Here is a 23,709-nt window from a genome sequence, read left to right on the forward strand (position 1 = left end):
TGCAAAAAAGAAGGGGGTTTTTTCGGAAATGTATTCTTGGTAAATGCCAAATTGTATATTACTGGATTAGATTTGTAGCAGGGTTGGCAAGGTTTTGGACACTATGGTAAAAACCCTGGTTTTTACCGTCCTGTTCAAAACCCTTGTGTCCAAAACTGTCCGAAAGTGCCCAAAACTCTATTTTTAGAAAAAACGTATTCTGTGAAAAAACATCAAAAATAAATAATAAAATGTTTTATATTGAACATTAATTCAATGAGAACATTCAACTTATTTATGCAGATGATTTTAATCTAGTTACATAGAAGTTGAATTATGTATTAAAATTTCAATTTGCATGCATGAGTTTATTTATTTTGATAATAGTAACCAAATTTCCCTACGTTTATGCATGTGTGCAAATGAAAGCAGGTTTGGCAAGGTTTTTACCATCCTGTTCAAACCCCTTGAGCCCAAAAGTGTCCAAAACTATTTTTGAGAAACTATATTTTGTGGGAAAATATCAAAAACAGAACAAAATGTGTCGAAATTATTTTTTGACTGTAAAATATATTTATTTAATGTGAACATTCAAGTATAAATATACTACATGTAACTTACTCATGCAGCTGATTTTAGTATAGTTAAGTAAAAATTAAATTTTTCATTGAAAATTTCAATTTGTATGCAGGAGTTTTTTTGCCTCCATAAACCAAATTTTTCGACATTTATGCAAGTGTGCAAAGGAAAGATTTCAAAATGTAGTGCAATAATTGACTTAAATGCAATAAATTACAATTTTTTGTAGTTACAGAATGTATTATATTAAAAATATGAACTAAAAAAGGACTAACACAGGTTCTATAACATAAGTGTAGTCATCAATTTCTTGTTCTTTAATCTATAATTTAAAAAATAAATTTTGTTAAAACATCATGTAAAACTTATTTGCAAAAACCATTTTAAAAAAAAAAGCTTTTTTTTTCTTTTTCCTAAATATTGCACATTTAATAACATTCCTTTGTGTTATAAATGGAACTGACATTAGTTGTCTTGGTAGTGTTGTGAATTTCCTTTGATAACTCTGCCAACTGTTACATAAGGATGTTTTTACGCAATAGCTATTAGCAATTTTTTTAAGTAAAATATTTTTTAAATGAACATTTTTGAGAAATTTTTTTATTAAATACCATTAATTAAACCTGATTAATATCTATATTTATACATTGCGAATATTGCAGTAAATACGAGTTGATTAGATTACACCCCTTTAGCTTTAGCATAGTTTTGGACAGTTTCAGACACTTTTGGACAGTTTTAGACAGCTTTGGACGGTAAAAACCACCTGTCCTAACCTAAACCGGTTTTGAACAGTCTAAAACCTAACCCTGATTTGTAGTTAATTATTTTTATGCCAAAAAAAATAATAATAATAATAATCTTATTTATTGAAAAAATTCAAATCATATGTTTATCCAATATTTTTTTTATTTCCTTCGTGCTAATTTTCTTACAGTTAATTCTTTTCATTAAACGAGTTACCTGAAAGGTGCATGTTGATTTTTACTGCCGTGGCGTTTGCAATGATTTACAAAAGGATTTTAAAGGAATTTGTTGTTGTTTTTATGGGAAATCCTTTTTTTTTTCACTGTGAGACCATGGTACTGTTTGTGTACACTACTTTATTTTTGGTTTAATGATTTTTTTTTTTCTTATGAAACTTAAAAATGGGTGGAATGCAGCATTTGTTTCAGGAGCTCCCAACCTTCACCCAATGCCTCTCATATTTCCACGATTAATATAATTTATATTTCTTGTTAGCATTCCTTTAGCATCAATTTCATAATATTTGTTTCAAAAAATACAAATTGATATCCCCCCCCCCCCCCATTCTTGTACTAGAGTGCTGTTTTTGAAACCCGGTAAAACTGGTGGCCACCAAATTTTTTGAGTCTAGTGGCCATTGGCCACTTGAAAATTTTCTGAATCTTGAGGTCTAGTGCCAGTTCCAGGAAAAGTGGAAGGGGTACTACTTGTCAGACAAGAACAGATGCTGATGAACTGCTCCATTTCTTATCCGAAAAGTTCGAGTGCAAACACAAACGGTTCTTGATTTGAAAATACACGGTTCTTGACGATGATGGCGGCCAAAAAAATATGAAGTTTACTGAAATATTTCAGGCTGTTCTTTTTCTTTTTTCCTGCAAAAGAGAACAGAAGCGGAGGGTTCGTATGCTCTTGATAATCCTTGTAAAGGGTTTGGAAAAAGTGTTTATTTTGAAGTGATTGATAAAGTTTTGAAAGCTAACATATAGTGCTTGAATTCCTTAGAGTCCAAGGAATGCACAACCTACGGATCGCGGGCCAAACGTGACCCGCGAAGGCCGTTAAATTAACCGCGAAAATTCTGAAAAAAAAGGGGAAAAAAATGAAATAAAGTTTGCGAATTTATCGTTTCAAAACTAATTTACTGTTCTAGTTAATTTAAGGTCCAATACAGGTCGATTTTACCTCATTTATAATTATCCCTTCCCCGAAATCGCACTTGCAAAATCGGAAGATTAACGAAAATAATGTAACAAAAACGGCACCTTCACCAAAATGAAAAAAATTTTTGAAATAGAATGTTGAATTGAGCAATAAACATCGTATGAATAGGCCATTTTCTTAGCGCTTCAGCCCTTTGTGTCCGTTTTTCATTTGCACGTGGAAATTAGGCTTAGTTAATTTTGGCGCATTGCTAGTGATTGTGAAGCAATCTTTTTCTGCATCTGTTTCTGATTGGTGAACTTTCTAATTGTTTTCTAAGTAGTACACAGTACAAAGCCTACTGAACCAAAATACAAGGGTATTTTTCTGTTATCTTGAATTTTTAGTCCCCCCCCCCCCAAAGAAAAAGAACGTTTGAAATGGACATACAAGTGCTTTTTCCAACTAATGATCTTTCACTGTTTCTTTTTTTTATATGGAAAAAACTATAACATTGCTTTAAAAAAAAATCACAAAAATAAAATGCTGATGTATTAAATTTTCATAAAAATTATCAGTGAACTAAAATCTTGGATTGGCCCAGCTGGTTGGGTAGCGCATACATCTGCAAATACATTTGTGTCATGAAGTTGTGTCAAGTCTGACACTAGGCATTCAAATAAAGCCTTTTTTGTTTTGCACCTTGCTACGACTGTATTTTTGAAGCCCTGCACACAGTATTTTAATAATTATTCAGTTTGAAGTATAATATTTTTTAAAAAGTTAAATTTACATTCATCATGATTTTGATGTCTACTAAAATACTTAATGGCATAATGCAGATTACTAGGCAATTTTTAGATAGGAAGGGGGGATCCGTAATTAAATACTGTTCATCTTACATTGAAATTCAAAGGACTTTGAAGTGTCTAGAATTTTGTATTCTTATAGGAAAAGTAGTTATAATTATGGCCTGAAAAGTGTTGAAACGCACCCAAAGCAATGATTCAGCATTAGCTAAATGTTCCTACGGAGTTTGGATAATGCTTAGTTGGCATTTGGGGAGGGGGGGGGGATTCAATCTAACCCTAAAGACAAGTGCATTTTCTGGAAGGAATGATATTCAATACTGAAGTCAATGGTGGCAATCAGGAGGGGGGGAAGCAGGGGGGTGCACAGAAGTTTTGGGGCCCATCACAAATGGTTTTTCGTGTCCCCCTCCATGTTAGCCTCGAAATTTCACCCAGTTTAAAAAATATTGGACCCCCTTGAGGATCAGGCCCCGACCAACAGGTGTCCCTTCTCCCCTCCCCACTGTGCAAGCCCCAGAGGGGGGGTGTGCTCATGGTACAGAGGAATGGATGAAATTTTCGCAAGGTGTTTTAAGATGTTATTTTTCTTTGTTTTTTTTTGGGGGGGGGGGGTCAGTACTTTTTGAGAGGTGCATCATTGGTCTTGGATGGGGGAAGACCACGTTGAAATAGTGCCCTTTTCATAATAAATAGTGCCCCTTTCAAAGACCAGCACCCTGACCTTTTTTTTTCTAGAGTGAACATAAACTAGACGACCATCCCAATGTCTGAATTATTGCAAAAGAGCGAAAATTGAAAGTTATTTTAAAAGCCTTGCTTGAATTAATTATAAATATTTTATTTGTTAATAAACATAAGATGGCAACAGTTAAAAATTTTAAATCATTGAGATAATATTTCCGATCATTTCCATACAATTAAAATCACGAGAAATACGCAGACGACAATCTATTACGATTTATCTTTCTTATTGTTGCATTAATAAAGCTATTTTTATTCGCAAAAAAAAAAAAATCATAACATCTTATAGCGATTGGCGTCAAAATTGAACCAAAGCCTGTTTACATATGGATTAACATATATTCCAAATTTCAACCAGAACGTAGCATTACTTCTTGAGATAGGGCACTCACAATGCAAAAAAAAAGAACGGGTGATTGCGCTACCCCCCCTTTTTAGCTGTTGACACCAAAATAAAATCAGCTCTTACACCCACTAAGGGCTACTTGCCGATAAATGTTTCTTTCATTCCGTTCATTATTTCTTGAGATACAGCAGTCACAATTGACGACAAAAAACGTTCTATACCTCAACCCCCGTTTGAGTTATTGGCACCAAAATTGAATCAGCACCTGTTCCTGTTGATGGCAACATATGGACCAAATTTTGTTTGATTCCGCCAGTTGCTTCCTGAGGAATAGCAAGCACGCGTAACTCAAAAAACGTCCCATTGCTCCACCCCCCTTGGAGGAATTCGCGCCAAAAACCAATGGGCACAAGTTCACATAGGGGCACATATGTGTACCAAAATTCGTTCAATTTCATGCGGTAGTTTTTGCTGTAGAGTGGCCACAAAAAACTGGTCACACACAGACGTGACACACATACACACACACAGACAGACAGACATTTTCCAAAAATAGTCGAAATGGACTCAGCACACCTCAAAACGTTCGAATCCGTCAAAATTCGAAATTCGAAAATTTGCACGAATCCAATACTTCCTTCTATATATTAGATATAGAAGAAAGTAAAAACAACAGGAGTGAGCAATATAATGGATTGCATCTACAATAAAAGATTCAATCCTTAGTAAATCTTAACTAATCATGCAAATTAAGCATAATGATGGAAGTTGACTGAAATCTGCTTTATGGCACACATATGAAATAAAAAATATATTAATATTTTTTTTTGATTAAAGCTTGTAATACATTTTGAAGAAGCAACTTTGCAATTTTAGTATTTATCTCTGCAACTTAGCTAGGAACTTAGCATAAATGGAATTTTACATTTTTCAATATGTGTGGGGAAATCAATGTAAACCTGTAAAATGGATTTTTTTTTTTGGCTTTTTAAAAAAAAAACATTTTTTAATAAAACCGCATGGTTTTAAAAAAAAAAAAACCCATTGGTATAAACCATGGTTTAAACCAACGTGGTTTAAACCAAACAACCCTGTATGCTTTGATTTTCAGAGCTCTCATTTTTACAAACGAATTTCAAAGTTCTAAGGAGTACACTTGCATGAGGAAATTACTTACATGCCTTGTGGAATAAAGGCTACCTCTGGTACTAAAATGTGAATTTTTATAGATAATTAATTTGCTAATACACTTTTAAATGTTGAAATGAAACTTACTTTTTTGCGTGCATGCGTTTAAGACATCAAAGAAACAAAATATTTCACTGAATAGAAGAACATATTTGGCAAAAAACAAGAAAAATTTTAAATAATGCTTCAAGGTCCGCAACAATAACAAAAGTGCAAAATTACAACATCAAACCCATGCGCTGTGCACTAAAATAAACGTTTCACATCAACGCTACAACCGTAAAATGTAGTGTCAGTCATGTACAACCAGAGTTCGCCGATATATATCATGATATATATCCGATTTTATTTTGAAAATATCATGATATTTTGTTATTTTCAATATTTATTTTCTTAACTACCGTACTTTCAATATAAAAAGTATATTAATCATAGTAATATTGTTCATTTATTATTAAAAATAACCAAAAAATTATGTACTATATTTTTTATGATGTATTAATGTATCTTTAATATAACAAAGTAACATTCCTTTTTTACTTGTTTTAAATCATGTTAAAAGTGCCTAATCAAATACTAAAGGTTGCTCAGAAAAAAGAAAATGTATTATGACTGCAAGGATGAATGCATATTTTTTATTTCTGAGTCATTTAGCTGTAAAAGTAGCTAACAGAAGAAAAATGAGTAAAACATCTAATGCTAAATTAACTCCATTAAAATTGATAGAAATGTAAAATGAAATATTAGATATAAATAATGAAAGGAACCATAATTAAAAGTGTACATATTGTAATTATAATATAAGAAAATAAAGAGTGATTAGAGGATGCATTTACTATTTTGAAGACTTCAGTTTGCGCTAGTTGAAAATATCGGATATATCTATCAAAATATCGGATATTTTCGATATTTTTGAAAATATTATGATATTTTCCAACCCTGTGTACAACTACATACAACTGACAAATTTATGTTATTATTTATCTATGCAATTTTAGAATAATACTGAATTGTTTCACGCTTAAACTCCTTACTGGCACATCAGATGGAATGCAGCTGGGCATCGGTCGCAGCAAATGAGATCACCCCCTTCTTTGCAATTGTCACAGGAATCATGATTGATTGTTCTTCCGGGACGTCGATACCTTCCTTGACGCTCCTTTTTCTTTTTAGAGGAATCTTCCAATACAGGTGGTGCTATGGCCTGCTGAATTTGCTGCAAAATATTCATAAAATACATGATATATTCTTTGAGCTATAGAAATGTCATAAGCGAAGCCATTTTTGTAGAAGCTCATTTGAAAAGCATAAGATTCTTACCGGCATTAAGCCACCAGAAGTATCTAAATCATATTCAACAGACGTCATTTCACACCGCAAGTAATAAATGCTCAATAAAAATACGTTAAAACCAATGTAGAAAATCTGGAAGCATAAGTTATTTAATAAAATTCGGTACAATACATAGCAGTTTATAGCACACTACATTGCATTTGGAGCGATTGCGTTAGCTAGATCAGAGAGAAAAGATTACTAGGCCACTCCTTTCCTCTATTTTAAACGAGTAATAAGAAAAACTTTGGGAAGTTTTCCCATAACTTTTAATTTTAAATTAATAAAATAATACAGGGCAGGCCAGAAAAAAATTTCAAAATTTACAAGTCGTGGGAGGGAGGCAATATATTTTATTTGGAAATGATGGGCCATGGTCCTCTGAAAAGGATGTAGCCTAGGAAGGGAGAGGGGGCTTTGGGGAAGCTAGGGGGAAACGAGGAACATGCATGGGTCGAGTAATCGCGGAACGTTGATTGATTTGAATAGTCTTCTACTTAAAACTCCCAAAAATCAACTCAGTTAAAAAAAAAAAAAAATTAATTTGAATTTTGTCATCTAGAATTCAAATTATGTTTTAATCACGAGTGTGTGTTTGTATGTGTGTAGGCATGTGTGTTCGTGTCTGTGTGCAGTCATGAGTGTGTGGGTAGTTGTGTGTATGAGTGTTTGTGTGCGTGGGGGCGGGGTATGTGTATGTAAGCATATGTGTTTGTGTCTGTGTGCAGGCATGAATGTGTGGGCAGTTGTGTGTATTTGTGTGTATGTGTAGGCGTCTGTATGCATGCGTGTGTGTGTATGTGTATGTGTGTATGTGTGTAGCTGTGCGCGTGTGTGTAGGATATGGATGCAACCCGGAGACGGCTTTCGCTATAGGAGCAGCATCGTGAGGATCCGGTCGACGGTGACGGTGCGGAGGGTGGCGGTGGGAAAATAAAATGATAGGACGCCAAAAACAGTCAAATGAAAGCAATAAGCAATCGTGATTGCTCAAAAAAAGTGGCCTGGATTCTTCAGAATTGCAACTTAAAATTAGCTTAAAACGGAACGAAGTTCACGTGACACAAAAATCTTTATTTTAATCTTCAGAAGAGGAAGAGGTGTATATCCTCACTGAATCACCCACCTTCAACCCCTGAAATTATGAAAAGAAAATTGACTTTGAATTGGACATCAATATTTTATTCACATGTAAATTACTTCAAAGTACAAATGTTTAGACAATAAAATAAATACAGAGCATTTATTAGCACCTCTATATGTCATAGGCGTGGGGTTTATTGAGACACAAACCCGCCCCCCCCCCCCCTTTGAAAAATCAAGAAAAATTCATTTTGAGCTGTACATCATTAATTCAAAATAAATTCACTTTAAAGTAACGTTTTAAAATTAATAAAGAAAACAAAAATGACAGACTTATTTCTATATTTGTAGATACCACTCAGAATTTTACAAACTAGACCAATGCCAGTGACTGCAAGGCCCAACTAACTAAAAGTGAGGCCCAAGGCCTACAATGCTTTGGAAGCCGCTCTCCGTCTCTCTCTCTCCCCCCTCTCCCTCTATTCTATCACTTTATAAGTCAATGCAAAATAATGTTTAACATTTACTTTAAAGATTTTTTTTTCTTCTCATTTTCACAAAAATACATGATTTTTTAATGCTGTGCATAAGTTCTTTAAAAATTCGGGGCCCCTGAGGAAGATGGACCCCAGGCCCAGACCTAGTAGGCCTTAGCCTTAATCAGACCCTGAGTGACTCACAGCTTGCAAAAGATGCTGACACTCATAACACAGTACTTGTGTTCATCAATGAGGTAGAGCAAACGAACACTACTCGCCATTTTAGCCACGAGAAATAATGACACTCTCAAAATATATATTAAGATATCAAACAAATTGCTAGTGCCATAGCTAGGAAGATACCTCTCCCCGCATGGAAAATGGGGGAATAAACATTCTTAATTTAATACTTTATAACATTAAGCAGATATCAACTTCACCGTTTTTTACTTTCTTCTATATCTAAAGAAGAAAGTATTGGATTCGTGCAAATTTTCGAATTTCGAATTTTGACGGATTCGAACGTTTTGAGGTGTGCTGAGTCCATTTCGACCATTTTTGGAAAATGTCTGTCTGTGTGTATGTGTGTGTGTCACGTCTGTGTGTGACCAGTTTTTTGTGGCCGCTCTACAGCAAAAACTACCGTATGAAATCGAACGAAATTTGGTACACGTATGTGCCCCTATGTGAACTTGTGCCCATTGGTTTTTGACGCGAATTCCTCCAAGGGGGGTGGGGGGTGGAGCAATCGGACGTTTTTTGAGTTTTGCGTGACTGCTATTCCCCAGGAAGTAACTGGCGGAATCAAACAAAATTTGGTCCATATATTTCTCCTAACAGGGAAGGGTCTTGATTCAATTTTGGTGTCACGCCATGTCTTCGTACGGCCCGGGTTTTGAACGCAGAAGTTAGAGCAGAGCAAAGTAATACAAATTAATAAATGAAAACTGTATTAATCTTTATTGCAACTACTTTCGAATCTTGTACTTTTTTCAATATATTTTGAAGTAAAAAGGAAATGTGATTTTAAATTAATTTTTTTTTAGAATTTATTATTTCTTCATTATGTTTCTTCCTCATTTTTACTTTCTTCTATATCTAATATATAGAAGAAAGTATTGGATTCGTGCAAATTTTCGAATTTCGAATTTTGACGGATTCGAACGTTTTGAGGTGTGCTGAGTCCATTTCGACCATTTTTGGAAAATGTCTGTCTGTGTGTGTGTGTGTGTGTGTGTGTGTGTGTGTGTATGTATGTGTGTGTGTGTATGTATGTGTGTCACGTCTGTGTGTGACCAGTTTTTTGTGGCCGCTCTACAACAAAAACTACCGCATGAAATCGAACGAAATTTAGTACACATATGTGCCCCTATGTGAACTTGTGCCCATTGGTTTTTGGCGCGAATTCCTCCAAGGGGGGTGGAACAATGGGATGTTTTTTGAGTTACGCGTGCTTGCTATTCCTCAAGAAGTAATTGATGGAATCAAACAAAATTTGGTCCACATGTTGCCCCTAACAGGAGCAGGTGCTGATTCAATTTTGGTGTTAATAGCTCAAAGGGGGGTTGAGTTATAGAACGTTTTTTGTCGTCAATTGTGACTGCTGTATCTCAAGAAATAACGAACGAAATCAAACAAAAATTTGTCGACAAGTAGCCCTTAGAGGGTATAAGAAATGATTCTATTTTGGTGTCAACAGCTAAAAAGGGGGTAGCGCAATCGCCCGTTCTTTTTTTCCATTGTGAGTGCCCTATCTCAAGAAGAAATGCTACGTTCTGGTTGAAATTTGGAATATATGTGAATCCATATGTAAACAGGCTTTGGTTCTATTTTGACGCCGATCGCTCCAAGAGGTGTTGATTTTTTTTTTTTTTTTTTTTTTTTTTGCGAATAAAAATATTTTTATTAATGCAACAATAAGAAAGATAAATCGTAATAGATTGTCGTCTGCGTATTTCTCGTGATTTTAATTGTATGGAAATGATAGGAAATATTATCTCAATGATTTAAAATTTTGAACTGTTGCCATCTTATGTTTGTTAACAAATAATATATTTGTAATTCATTCAAGCAAGGCTTTTAAAATAACTTTCAATTTTCGCTCTTTGCTTTGCTTTTGCAATAAGTCAGACATTGGGATTGTCGTCAAGTTTTTGCATGTGTCATTTTGTTTTTGTTGGGAATATTGCTTCCTCGTCAAGCATGGGGAGGGATCAGAAAAAAAAAAAAAAGAAAAATATAGAAGAAAGTTTCGTGATGGCCACAACATACTAGTTATTGTTCGCTCTTAAAGTATTTCATCCATTTATTGTTATATTTATTTTTGAATTTTGCACACTAGAGATGCAAATCATTCAAAAACCCATCGGGAACTGATCGGGAAACTTTAAGAATTAATTAAAAAATAACTAGCAGCCCTAATGAAGTGAAATTGGTGTCTATCGTTATAAAATAGCCTAAATTTTCATTTAAAAAAATAAAAAAAGCGCATGCAGGTTCCTCATTCACAACTCCAACGAACTATAGGGGGCACTGTAGCCACTTTCTAATGACGGACGAAAAAGGTAAAACAAACGCACGTGGTAACGAAGAAAATGCTAATAAGCCCAGTAAATTTTGTTCGTAAGCATGATTTTTTCGCTTTATTCTTTTTAAGTTAATTTTCAAAGTCTTGTTGATATTCTGGCCCACGTAGAAAGAAATGAGAATTCAAGAAGCATTGCTAAACATTAGAAATTAATGCAAATTACGCAGTTCGTAGTTCTAAGCAGCCATTTCCATGATGTTGAATTCGATATTTATCAATTCTTGATAAAACTTAAATAATAATTGTGGCCTAACAAGAATAACAATTAATGCTGAGAAGCTCGAGAATACTATTAAGGGACGAAAAATTTTCTGCAACTGAAAGCAATCTAAGACCGGTCTAGGAAGATTGGGCGCCGGGAACTTTGGGCGCCGAGTATTTTGGGCGCCGGGAACTTTGGGCGCCGAGCATTTTGGGCGCCGGGAACTTTGGGCGCCGAGCATTTTGGGCGCCGAGCACTTTGGGCGCCGGGAACTTTGGGCGCCGAGCATATTGTGCCCAGTATTCCCGGGGCCTAAAATGCTCGGCGCCCAATGTTCCCGGCGGCGAATTTTGAAACGCTCTCAATGGTTGCGTTCGACGAGCTCGACCGAGAGCGATCGGTTAGTTAATCGAGTGACAGTTAATGATCACGTGCTCCAATCAACAGCTGAAAAGCGACCTGTGTCAGCCTTTGCACCCCCCCCCCCCTTTTCCTAAAAAAAATTGAAATGACACGTTTGGCTACCACCAGGGAGGTGGAAGGGAGGAGATAAATCTTTCCTATTTAGACGTGGCAACGATTGTTCACGTTTTTAGAGGGCGCTGTCGGCGAACTGCTCCCGTCAATCGCAGCAGATCAATGTAAATGATGCTAAGTTTCTCATTTTTTTAGAGGCAGCTATTAAAGCAAAAAAAGAAAAATACTACTGGAAATCGGTTGTAATAAGGGGCTAATATAGTGGACGATGTACGGCTTTCGTTCACAGGAAGTTTGCACAGTATTTTGATGGAAAAATTAATTTTATTTTTCATCGCCAACTTGCCGAATTCGTCTGCTATTAATATTGCGCTGTGAGATGTTTTATTTATTACGAGTTGGAATTTTTCTATTCCTATAAATAATTGACAAAATGAGAATGTATTAGAATTATTGATGTAATTGTTTAATAATTATTTACATAAATACTTTTTTTTTAATTAGTTGCAAATTTCGTGACATGTTTCGAGAACTAAATAAAGCGAAATAATTTTTTGCTTTCACTGTGCTATTCGCAACTCCAACGAACTATAGGGGGCACTGCAGTCACTGTCTAATGGCCGACTTAAAAACTTAAACAAACGCATGTGGTAACGAAGAAAATGCTAAAAGTGTTGTGATTTTTGTTCGTATGTATGATTTTTTCGCTTTATTCGTTTTAAAAGATTTTTCAAAGTCTTTTGGTTATTCTGACACATATAGAAAGAGATTAAAAACCAAAAAGTATTACGAAAGTAAACAATTAATGCAGAACACACAGTAAGTTGTTCTGAAGCAGCCATTTTCACGATGTTGAATTCGGAATTCATAAATTTTTGGTTCGCTTCGAACGGCATTTTCATTTTGTACCGTTTTTTCTATACATTAGTACATATTAAGTTCAGTTTCGTGATATTTCCAGCATTTGTTGCCATTTTTGTCACATAGTGCACATACATGGCAGACTGTCAAGAGTAACGTTTAACACTAGATAATTTATTTCTATGACTATATGATTGGATATCCAAAGAAATCATGCATTTAATTCATTCGTCATGGAAATGATTTACCTGATATGCGAAATCTTGTCAAGATACATTATTCTTTCACATAATTTTAAAACCATAACCCTATAAACAGATTTTTGGCGAACTTTTATTTTTTATTGTTCAAATTCTTAACGTTCTTTCTGGATTTTTCAATCTGTTCTGCGATAAATATTTTCAAGAAAATTTATTTGCATACTGTCTATTTCAGTAGGATACTGTAGTAACAAAGGTTATTTAAATCATTTATGTGGAATTAGGTTAAGGAAAAGTGTCCAGTCAATGTTGTTAAGTTCGTTTTTTTTTCATCGAATTGAAAAACTGATATTTATTCAAATTCACTCAGAACAAAATAAATAAAATGTGTACTCACAGTTTATATATGGTGGTAGTTTTCTTTTCAGTTGATTGACCATTATTTCTTTTTACTTATCGAATTCTGTAATCTTACTATCATTTTATTCCACTCATGATAAAAATTAAAAATGGTTTAACTAAAAACGCGAAAACTCGCCAAGGCTACTTTGCTTGCACAATACTAAAACTACTATAACCCTAAACAAATTTGGCGAAACCTTTCAGCTGAGAATAAAAGGAATAAAGCATAGACTAATAATAAGAGTAGACCGAGCTATGGCAACCCTTTTGCTGCTCATAAACCAAACCATGTGACTGGTGGATATCCTAGCAACAGCGGGCGTTAATCGTAGCAGACGATCAACGCCAGCGCGAAATAAAATAAATAGAATTGATGGAACATGGAAGAATTATCTTTTATGGAGTCCGATTTGTAAATTTGTTATTCAAAGTTGTAAATATTTTGTTAATATAGTGAGTTTTTCGTTTAGATAGTATTGTGCATTTTCTTTAGTCAATTTCAATAACTCTCTAAGCAATAAAAGATGCAAGCGACCAAGAGGAATCAGCAAACGGTAAGATTTTTACCTACAGTTTCAATTTAAGATACCGATTAGTACATTTTTGCGTTAACGCAAAACGTTTACGCCATTTCGTTTACGCCAACGCTGACAGCTCCAAATGAAATAAAAGTTATCGAAAACTGATCAAAAACTATTACTAATGTCAAAATAATGCATAACTAAAAGAAAAACAGTTCAATCTCTGCACCTGGAAGTTTTTTTTAATGAAAACACATTGTCTTAAAATACATGTCGAGTGCCAAACTATAGATAATGCTGCCATCTAGCAACCATGCTGCCAAAGTCTTCGCCAAGCCCTTCCACTAGTCACATGATACATTTATGAACCAATTTTCTTTATCAGCAGGAATGAGAAAGCTCGGTCTACTCTTATTATTAGTCTATGGAATAAAGTAAATTCTTTCTCGGTGAAACATTTTTCATTTTGTTCTACGATAATATGTTCAAGAAATTTTGCATACCGTCCATTCCAACTAAATGCTGCTGTAAAAGATGGTTAGTTAAATTAATTTAAGATTTAAAAAAACTCATATTCTTACAAATTCATACAAAACAATAAAAATTTTTACCTTGTATAACGTTATCCAAGTTTGTTAATCCAGTTTTCGCTTTCACCATTTTCAATCAACTCATATTTTAGAAGGAAATAAGGAAAACTAACATTATTTTGAGAAGCTCGAGAATACTACTAAGGGACGAATTAATTTCTGTAGCTGAAAGTAAACTAAGACTCATCGATTGCGTTAATAAATACTAACTGCCTGTGTTTACGTCAACAGACACACGTGGAACGCAACGTGGCAATGTTTCAGTTTCATCGGCAGTTTTGTAAATCACCGCAAGGTAGCGTATTCGAGCGCTGGAGTTCCGAATTTTTATCTGTTAAAGATCGTGAAAGAAAAAAATTATTTCGCTTTAATTAGTTCTCGAAACATGTCACGAAATTTACAACTAATTAAAAAAAATGTATTTACGTAAATAATTGTACTACATTCTCATTTTGTCAATTATTTACAGGAATAGAAAAATTCCAACTCGTAATAAATAAAACATCGCACAGCGCAACATTAATAGCAGACGAATTCGGCAAGTTAGTGATGAAAATTAAAATTAATTTTTCCATCAAAATACTGTACAAACTTCCTGTGGACGAAAGTCGTACATCGTCCACTATATTAGCCCCTTATTACAACCAATTTCCATTAGTTTGTTTCTGTTTTTGCTTTAATAGCTGCCTCTAAAAAAAATGAGAAGCTTAAACGTCATTTACATTGATCTGCTGCGATTGACGGGAGCGGTTCGACGACAGCGCGCTCTGGAAAAAGTGAACAATCGTTGCCACTTTTACACTAGCCAACCCGTAGGACATTTCTCTCCTTCTTCCTACTCCGTGGCTACCACCAACTACTCGCAATCAGTAGTCATTGGCCCCGGGAACTGTAAGCTGTTACATTTCGATTGTTTTATGCTCCGAGCTTGTGTCACTCCTTAGCTGTACTAAATCATTATAGTCTAATAGGTGTGAGTTCATTTGTATGCTAATGATATTATATTCAGAGCTCTAAAATTTTTTTTTTGGTCTTGTTAATTTTGCCTGAATGAACTGATAATTGATAACAATTTGCAGATTGCACCAAAATCTTAATTATATTAAAATGTCCCCTATCAAAGGAGTTTACAGCAAATATTGTATAATTGACTTTGAATTCATAGCACCTGTGATAGTTAAGTTAGAGGGGGGAGGAGAGCCAAAGTGAGTGCCCTCGGCTAGTGCATTCTTGCACCCTTTGAACTTGTTCGTTTCCGTTTTTTTCCCTTACATTCATGGCGTGTGAAGCAATCCGGAAAACTTGCTAAAGGGTTTGCTATTCATATTGTATTGTAATCAACTCGGAATTTGGAGCACTTCAGAAGTGATTGGGGAAAGGGGGGGGGAGCCCTTGAGCCAAAGTAAGCACCCTACAACATGTGAGCCACCCATGTTTTCTTTTTTAGGTTCAAAGCAATCCATATAAGTTTGCAGAAGGAGCTTGCAGTTAATTATTCTTGCATTATAATTAATTTTGAATTCATGGCACTGTGGAAGTGGAAGGAAAATTGGGGGAAGGGCCAGGTCTGAATCCTAAGTGAGCGCAAGATATGGCACGCTTCTCCATGACATTCAATCGTCTTCTGAACTTTATACTTTGTGCAGAATAAGGAGCTGAATAAGATTCAGTGCAAAGGGTTGTGAGAGCCCATGGTGCGCCTACCAATCCTTACGCCCTTATGAAGAACCTTTCAACAGAAGACATTTTGACAAAACCTTATTCTTTTCATAGTCAAAGAGTCGGAGTCATTTTTCCTCCAATTCCTCAGCCTTGGTTACCACCTGCTTTCTCGACACTAGCTGGCTCATTAGTAATGGCAGATTAAATGAATTAAATTACCTGTCTTATTGGTAAACTTGCTGCTTGTAAATGTATTTCATTTAATGATAGTTGCTTCGAAATAAAAACTTTTTGCAATTGCTAATTAACGGTGAAATAAGAATCAAACAGATCAAAGTTGGTTTTAAAAAAGTGGTTCATTATCTACATAGTTTAAAATTAATATGAAGTGTTGATGTTCAATATTTTTCACGGATCATTCTTTTTGGAAGACCCTGCATTATGATGAATTAATTTTGTTTATTTAAGGGTGTATTCAGGGTAGTGATGTGGATCGGGTAAACACCCAGCGGGTAGGTAAATATTTTTTGGGTATTTACCCGGGTATTTACCCAAGGCCTGGGTAAATACCCAAAAACTGGGTATTTTATAAAAAATGCAAAAAAGTGAATGAAAATTTTTTTAAAAAATCTAAATATGAAAAAATTGGTAAAACTGATATTATACATATGTATTACACAGTTTATAATATTTTTTATTGAAAGACTTGATGAAATCATGAAAGAAACATATCGTGAACCAAAGAATCTTTCTTTTCAATGTCATAATTGGAGAAGTATAAGCAATTCATTCTGAACTTCAGGATATCAAAATCACAATCTATTTTAGTCATATCCAAAATGAAAAAAAGGAAGCATGAGGGATGTTTGGAAGAATAAACTGAGAAGTTATTAAGACACTATGGTGTTATTTATTTTACTGATATTTAAGTGATAACATGGAAAATATAGAAACAGTTTTCACATTAATAAGCAAAAAAAAAAAAGCGAAATTTTCTTTTCTGTTGCCTTGCTCATTTGCATTTGCTCCCCTGTAGGGTGGGAAGGTAAATATTTTCTTGGGTATTTATCCGAAGGCAGGGTAAATCCCCTAGTAATTGCGCATTTTGCAAAAAAAATTTAGGTAGTATTAAAAGGTGAATATTTTCTTTTTTAAACATAAACCCTAAAATAAAAGATTAAAAATTTTAAATGAATTTTAAATGTTTATGTATATTATGTGTATATATATACAGAATGCACCTGAACAATTGAACTAAGTTTGGAGGAAATTTCTGCATAAGATATAGGTAAATAAATAGTAATAATAAATTGAGCGACACTTCGTTACATTTTGATGTCATGCAGGGACATATTACTGGGTTATAAAAGACTAGGACCTTAAAAAATGATGTTTGCTTTTTTTTGTAACCAGTTAAGCTTTTTTCTTCTTGTAGAATGACTTTTTATATCTGAAATTTGGCTATCAACATTGATTAGACATATCCAACACATTTAATGTGAATATCATATTAGATTGCTAAGCTGTTTCGCACAATAATTCTTTAAATATGTGATCAAAATACAATTTTTGGGCAAAAAATTATTGTTTTGTATATGGTTCATTGTATATATACATAATGGAATACATACAGAAAAGTATTTTAGATGAATATAAATTTTTGAAATAAATACCCGGGTATATACCCTGGGTATTTAACCCTAAAAATAAATACCCGGGTATTTTACATCACTAATTCAGGGGGCTTATCATTGCTCCCCTCCAGCTTTTGGAAATACCGATTTTGAATTTTTTCTCTATAAAATGCAATGGTATGTACCATCCCTCCTGGAGGAACATTTCCTTTCTAAATTCTCACTGCGGGTTTAGTTCAGGGTCATATCTAATGAGTGGATTTTTAGTGTTTTAAACCCACTCGGAAATTTTTCTAATACTATTCCAAAACTTGCTTTATTACATTTTTTCTATTTTTTTGCAGAAAAATTAAACTACAATAAACTCTCTATCATCCGTGAGTCATTTAACAAAAAGGAACGTGTTTTTGCAGTAAGAAGCAGAAACAACGACTGTTTTTTGTCTAAAAATTGTAAATAAACTCATTTATTTTTGTTTCATTTATTTATTGTACTGTCCGACCATCACGAGAAAAGCCACTGCCGAAATGTCTGCGCCTGTCTACTGCCCTAGTAACAAGGCGCGTCTCATTTTCCCCAAGAGAAGCATAATGTAGGGAAAACCTGTATGATCCGTTGTGCAAAAATACTACACTTTTTTACTTCACTGTACAAATTTTCAGTTTGAAGAAAGTATTGACGCATCAATGCAACTACATTTTTGTGGGAGGACAATTTTTACCTTATTGACCCTCATTTAAGCCTTCTTGGGGTTTATCCGCGATTTTTATTATCAGCGGCACTTGTGACAACCGATCCGCTGATAATCAGAAGTTTACTGTATTATTTTTGAGGAATTGTACCACCTCAGTGCTTTAACTGCAGTATTTATTTTTATTGTAGTTATTGCGAACATCATTTGTTTCAAAACAATACAAAGTTCCCTACAGATGTTAAATACCCATCACATACAAAATTTTTGATTTTGAAAGTACCAGACTTCTGTAAAACATTTTAAAGGTGTCAAAAAATATTAATTTAATAGGTGCATATATTTGAATGTGCATAATGTTTTTGTATTTTTGTCACCTATTGTAGGTTAGCTTTAATTTGCAAGCTTGTTTATTTGTTTCATGCTGAGAAAAAGTGCAAAAAAACGTCTTATTCCAACATTTCCCTATTGTTAGTATTGAATACAAAACAAGTTGCTTCAAATATCTCGAAAACTACTTTCTGCAGATACTGCCAATTACCTGCCCACTGCAGTATAAATGTTTGAAGGTGCACTGAATTTTACTAGTGCTAAACTCATCAGTAAAAACTTGAAATTGAAACAACCATCAATCGATTAATTTTTAGAAATACTTTGTTTTTTTTTTATGTTTATTTTTGAAAGGGGACACATCTAATATTCTCGATACCATTTGGATGTGTCCAAAATGAAATATCCTTCTATACATATCAGATATAGAAGAAAGTAAATATGATTTACGAAACATAACTTAAACACCTTAAGAACAGACTGCTCTACCTCCATCAGCGAAAACCAACATCACTGAAAGTTTTAATAAAAATCATTTAATGATAAATTGAAACAATCAGTTTAAAAATGGTAGAGAAGATGGGAGTAAAGTGAAATGAGAGAGAGAGAAAAAAAATCTTCACAAGCTTAAGCTCATTAATGAAGAAAATATATTAATTGTCAATTGGAGGGATAAAAAATATGTTATTCGCAAACTTCAAAACTAATTCTTAACGATTGTCGAGGTGCAAATGAATCAATGGAAGACTAGAGCATACTGGTCAGAATTATTAAGGATAATATTCAATCAGAATTAGGAGTAATTCCCAATTTTGAATTATTTGTGATTGTGACACGTAAAGGGGGGTCTAGGGGTAGGCCGCCGGGAAAAATCTGAAAATTGTAGTTTGAAAAATGCAATTTTAGATGATCTATAGTGATATTCAGGGGAAGAAAGATGTGCCCCCCCCCCCGAAAATGTTTGAAATCTTGAAGCCTTAAAAACACGATTGTAGCCTTTTTTTTTTGTTAAAATTTAGTGCACCGCCAGTTTCTTGAAATTAAAGCTCCGAAAACGTAATTTAAGCCAACCTTCGATAAAAGGGAAGGGGGAGTTTTGAAGGGGCTCGAGTCCAGAAATATTTCGTAATTGAAGCACTAAATGCGAGATTTAAGACATTTTTCGATGATGTTGGCGAGAGAGAGATAGAGAGAGGGCGGGGGAGGGGGGGAGGTGCATTCTCTCGAGAAAATTTCGATCTGTTGAAACCGCAGTTTTAGAAGATTTTCGGTAATGTGGGTGGAGAGATTCGGAGTCCTCCCCTGGCAAATTTTCAAAATTCAATTCAATTAACGCAATCGTAGACGATTTTAAATACTGTTCGAGGAGTAGAAGGTTTTGGAGATCTCCCTCGAAAATTTTTCTGAATGAAGCCTTAACAATGAAATTTTTGAGGATCTTCGGTAATATTTGGAGAACGACAGTTTCGGGACACCTCAGGGAGTTTTTTTTTAAATTAAAGTCCAAAAGACGAAATTTATTCGACCTTGAATGATGATGAATGAGAGAGGGCGTTTCTCGGAGGTTACGTTGAGAGCACTCTCATAGCTTTTCGAAATTGCAGTCCTAAATACTTAGGTGTAGGCCATCTTTAATCACGTTAGAGTATGGGATGGGGTTTGAGAACGTTTTCCCGGGATTTTTTCAAAACCCAAGTTTTAAAAACTCACTTCCAGGCCAGCTTTGGGGACGTAAAAAGAAATGATTGGAGTTCCTCAGTCTTCCTTTCAGTTTGGCTATGTCCCTCCTATCTTTATTGTAAATTTCAATAATTAATAAACATATTGTGGTAATATTTTTTTCCAATTTTACTTTGCCAAACACGATAATTTGCTTGGATTTTCCATAGTAAAGTTTTCAATTTTCCGCACAATATTTTTTTTTCTTGCAATACAAGCATTTGCGGCCTTAGAAAAAGGACTTTTAACATTTTCTGCGATACCTTAGGTCTCTATTCCACTTCGTTTTATTTTAAATATGCCACCTGCATCTCTTGATCAAACTTTTGATTTATTTCCGATTTTTACATTCAAACATTTAGAATTGGTGTGAGTATTCATTATAATACACTGTTAAAAAAATTTCCTGAAAATAACGGATAAAGTACCAGCAGCAAAGTTGCCGTAAATATTACGTTTCCGTTAAATTATTTTCCGTGACTTAACAGAAGTTCCATTTCTCATTTCTCCGTTTAGTTCTGTTCTTCCATTTATAAATTTTCCGTGATTTAACGAAAATTCCATTTCTTTTCTTTCCGTTGATCTATTTTTTCGTTTTTAAATTTTCCGTTCATCTATTTTTCCGTTTTAAAACTTTCTGTGTCTTTACAGAACTTTCGGTTCTTGATTTTTCGTTGCGCTATTTTTTCGTTTCTCATTTTCACATATTTTACTGAAATTTCATTTTCGTTTTCTATCCTATATTTAAAATGATATATAATAGAAAAATAGTTTAACTATTTAAAAACTATTTTTTTTTATTTGTATTTATTACTAAAATATATTTTAAGTGAAATTTTTGCTTGATAAACTTACCTTTCAAGCATCTCGAAATTCGCACCTTCAGATGAATGAAAATAATCGAAAAGTACCAACAAGGAAATTAGTGGATTTAAATATAACACCAATTTTTGATGCTGATACTGCTCGATATTTCCTTCGACTTCTTCTCGTACATATTCTGGCGTGGCATGGAAAAGCATACATGAACAAGAGAATATTTTTATTTGCAGAATGAGTCAAACAAAATACCATTAAAATCCGGTTGATTTTATCATGGAATAATATACCTGATGGAGAGTACCGCATACCAATTTACTGTGTTTAAAAACAGAATCATTGACATACACGTGAAGAATTTTTTGCTCAGATGATGTATACCCCCCCCCCCCCTGTGATTTCCGCATTTTTCACTCATTGGAATAGCAACATAGATTTTAAGTGCATAAGCATTATACTTAGGCTAAACATATCAATCAGTTCGTTTTACAAGAAATGTTTTTACAAGAAACTTGCAATAATCTCAAATAAGTTGTTGGATGAGATCCTAATAAAATAAATTAAGTAATTTATATTTATTATTATAAATCATAGACTAATAATAAGAGTAGACCGAGCTTTCTCATTCTTGCTGATGAAGAAAATTGGTTCATAGATGTATCATGTGACTAGTGGAAGGGCTTGGCGAAGACTTTGGCAGCATGGTTGCTAGATGGCAGCATTATCTACAGTTTGGCACTCGACATGTATTTTACGCCAATGTGTTTTCATTAAAAAAAACTTCCAGGTGCAGAGATTGAACTGTTTTTCTTTTAGTTATGCATTATTTTGACATTAGTAATAGTTTTTGATCAGTTTTCGGTAACTTTTATTTCATTTGGAGCTGTCAGCGTTGGCGTGAACGTTTTGCGTTAACGCAAAAATGTACTAATCGGTATCTTAAATTGAAACTGTAGGTAAAAATCTTACCGTTTGCTGATTCTTCTTGGTCGCTTGCATCTTTTATTGCTTAGAGAGTTATTGAAATTGACTAAAGAAAATGCACAATACTATCTAAACGAAAAACTCACTATATTAACAAAATATTTACAACTTAGAATAACAAATTTACAAATCGGACTCCATAAAAGATCATTCTTCCGTGTTCCATAAATTCTATTTATTTTATTTCGAGCTGGCGTTGATCGTCTGCTACGATTAACGCCCGCTGTTGCTAGGATATCCACCAGTCACATGGTTTGGTTTATGAGCAGCAAAAGGGTTACCGTAGCTCGGTCTACTCTTATTATTAGTCTATGTTATAAATGAAATCTCGAAAGGAGCAATGAATGTTTCCAGATTTCTAAGTAGTCAAGAAAACTTATTCTTGTCAACATTTTAATCGTATTTTCAAAGATTAACAATCTACTCTGCCTTTTCGCAAAAAATATAACTGCAAGAAATACTTTTATTTAGAGATTTAAAATGTTTACTTTCAATCAGTCAACAAAAAAAAAAAAAAAAAAAAAAAAACTGAGTGATTTTTTTTCTGTCTTGCTCGCACACTGCGATAATCTCCGGTTGATGCGAAATGTTGGCATTTAACGTTTTAATGATTTTCAAGAATACAACGCGTTAGAGCAAAAACAGTAACTTTATAATAGTTCTATAAATTCTAAATCAGCTACCATCGGAATTCTATCAAATGCATATTAACAAGAAAAATACATTTGTATTTTAACATGTACAAAGATATTCAACAATACTTACATGTGACCAGCGGTGCTAAATTTAAGTGTCTCCATTGCATCTGGATACAAGTAATCCAATAGCCTTTATTTTAAATGGATAACACGGGATCCTAAAAGTATTCTCACGGCTAGAACGCACAATATGACTAACGAATAGAATTGTTCGAAGTATTGAGCAAAATAATACACCGCAATAATATTCTACTACTGACTCAGTAAAACCCTCATCAAATCATCAGGGCGATCAAAACACATCTGCCAGTCTAAAAATGGCGCGAACATTTTTCCAAACCTACAAAACTAAAAGGCGTATAAACAATTTCGACATAACAAGTATATTACTCTCCAGACATGAAATAGCAAGCTATCTATTTTGTCTACAGCATCCGAGTTGTTATTCTAAATATGCTTTTAATTAGCAAAATGTAACAGTGCGATTAATAAGCACTATCAATGAGGGATGTTTATCATGACTTGAAGACTAATCAGAGCAAAGTACAGCACAGCAGCAACCCTAGAAATGGAAAAATTCCGTTTTCGTCGGGATGTTTACGTTGTTGTAAGGAAAAAATACGTTTTGAAGCATTACAGAAATATTCTGTTAAAATCAGTCAGAAAACTACCTGAACTTTCAGGTTTTTCTTAACAGTGTACTTTGAATGTCTCTTTGCAATTAACTGTTGTTTTTTTTTTTTTTTCCCTCTATCTCTCTATTTCAAATTTATTCCGGCGACTATTACATTTTTCTCCACTTAGCAATGATTTTCAGGACAACATTTTTCATCAAAAAAAAAAAGGATATACATATGGGAATGTTTCGGCGACCCCTATCCTATTGGACTGTCCTATTTATTT

The 23,709-nt window shown here is 34.0% G+C and overlaps 1 protein-coding gene across 1 annotated transcript in view; it reads right to left on the reverse strand.

The window, feature by feature from the left end:
• The window catches only part of LOC129220002 (PHD finger protein 12-like), a 77,753-nt gene extending 70,768 nt beyond the window's left edge, over positions 1–6,985 (reverse strand). The window contains exons 1-2 of the mRNA XM_054854328.1: positions 6,856–6,985; positions 6,570–6,751 (exon numbers count right to left, since the gene is read on the reverse strand). Of these exons, the coding sequence (XP_054710303.1) occupies positions 6,570–6,751; positions 6,856–6,903 (230 nt within the window). The 5' untranslated portion in view covers positions 6,904–6,985. The remainder of the gene's footprint in view (positions 1–6,569; positions 6,752–6,855) is intronic.
• Positions 6,986–23,709: the final 16,724 nt, after the last annotated feature.

This window comes from Uloborus diversus, chromosome 4 (assembly GCF_026930045.1).
Source record: "Uloborus diversus isolate 005 chromosome 4, Udiv.v.3.1, whole genome shotgun sequence".
NCBI classification, from domain to species: Eukaryota; Metazoa; Arthropoda; class Arachnida; order Araneae; family Uloboridae; genus Uloborus; species Uloborus diversus.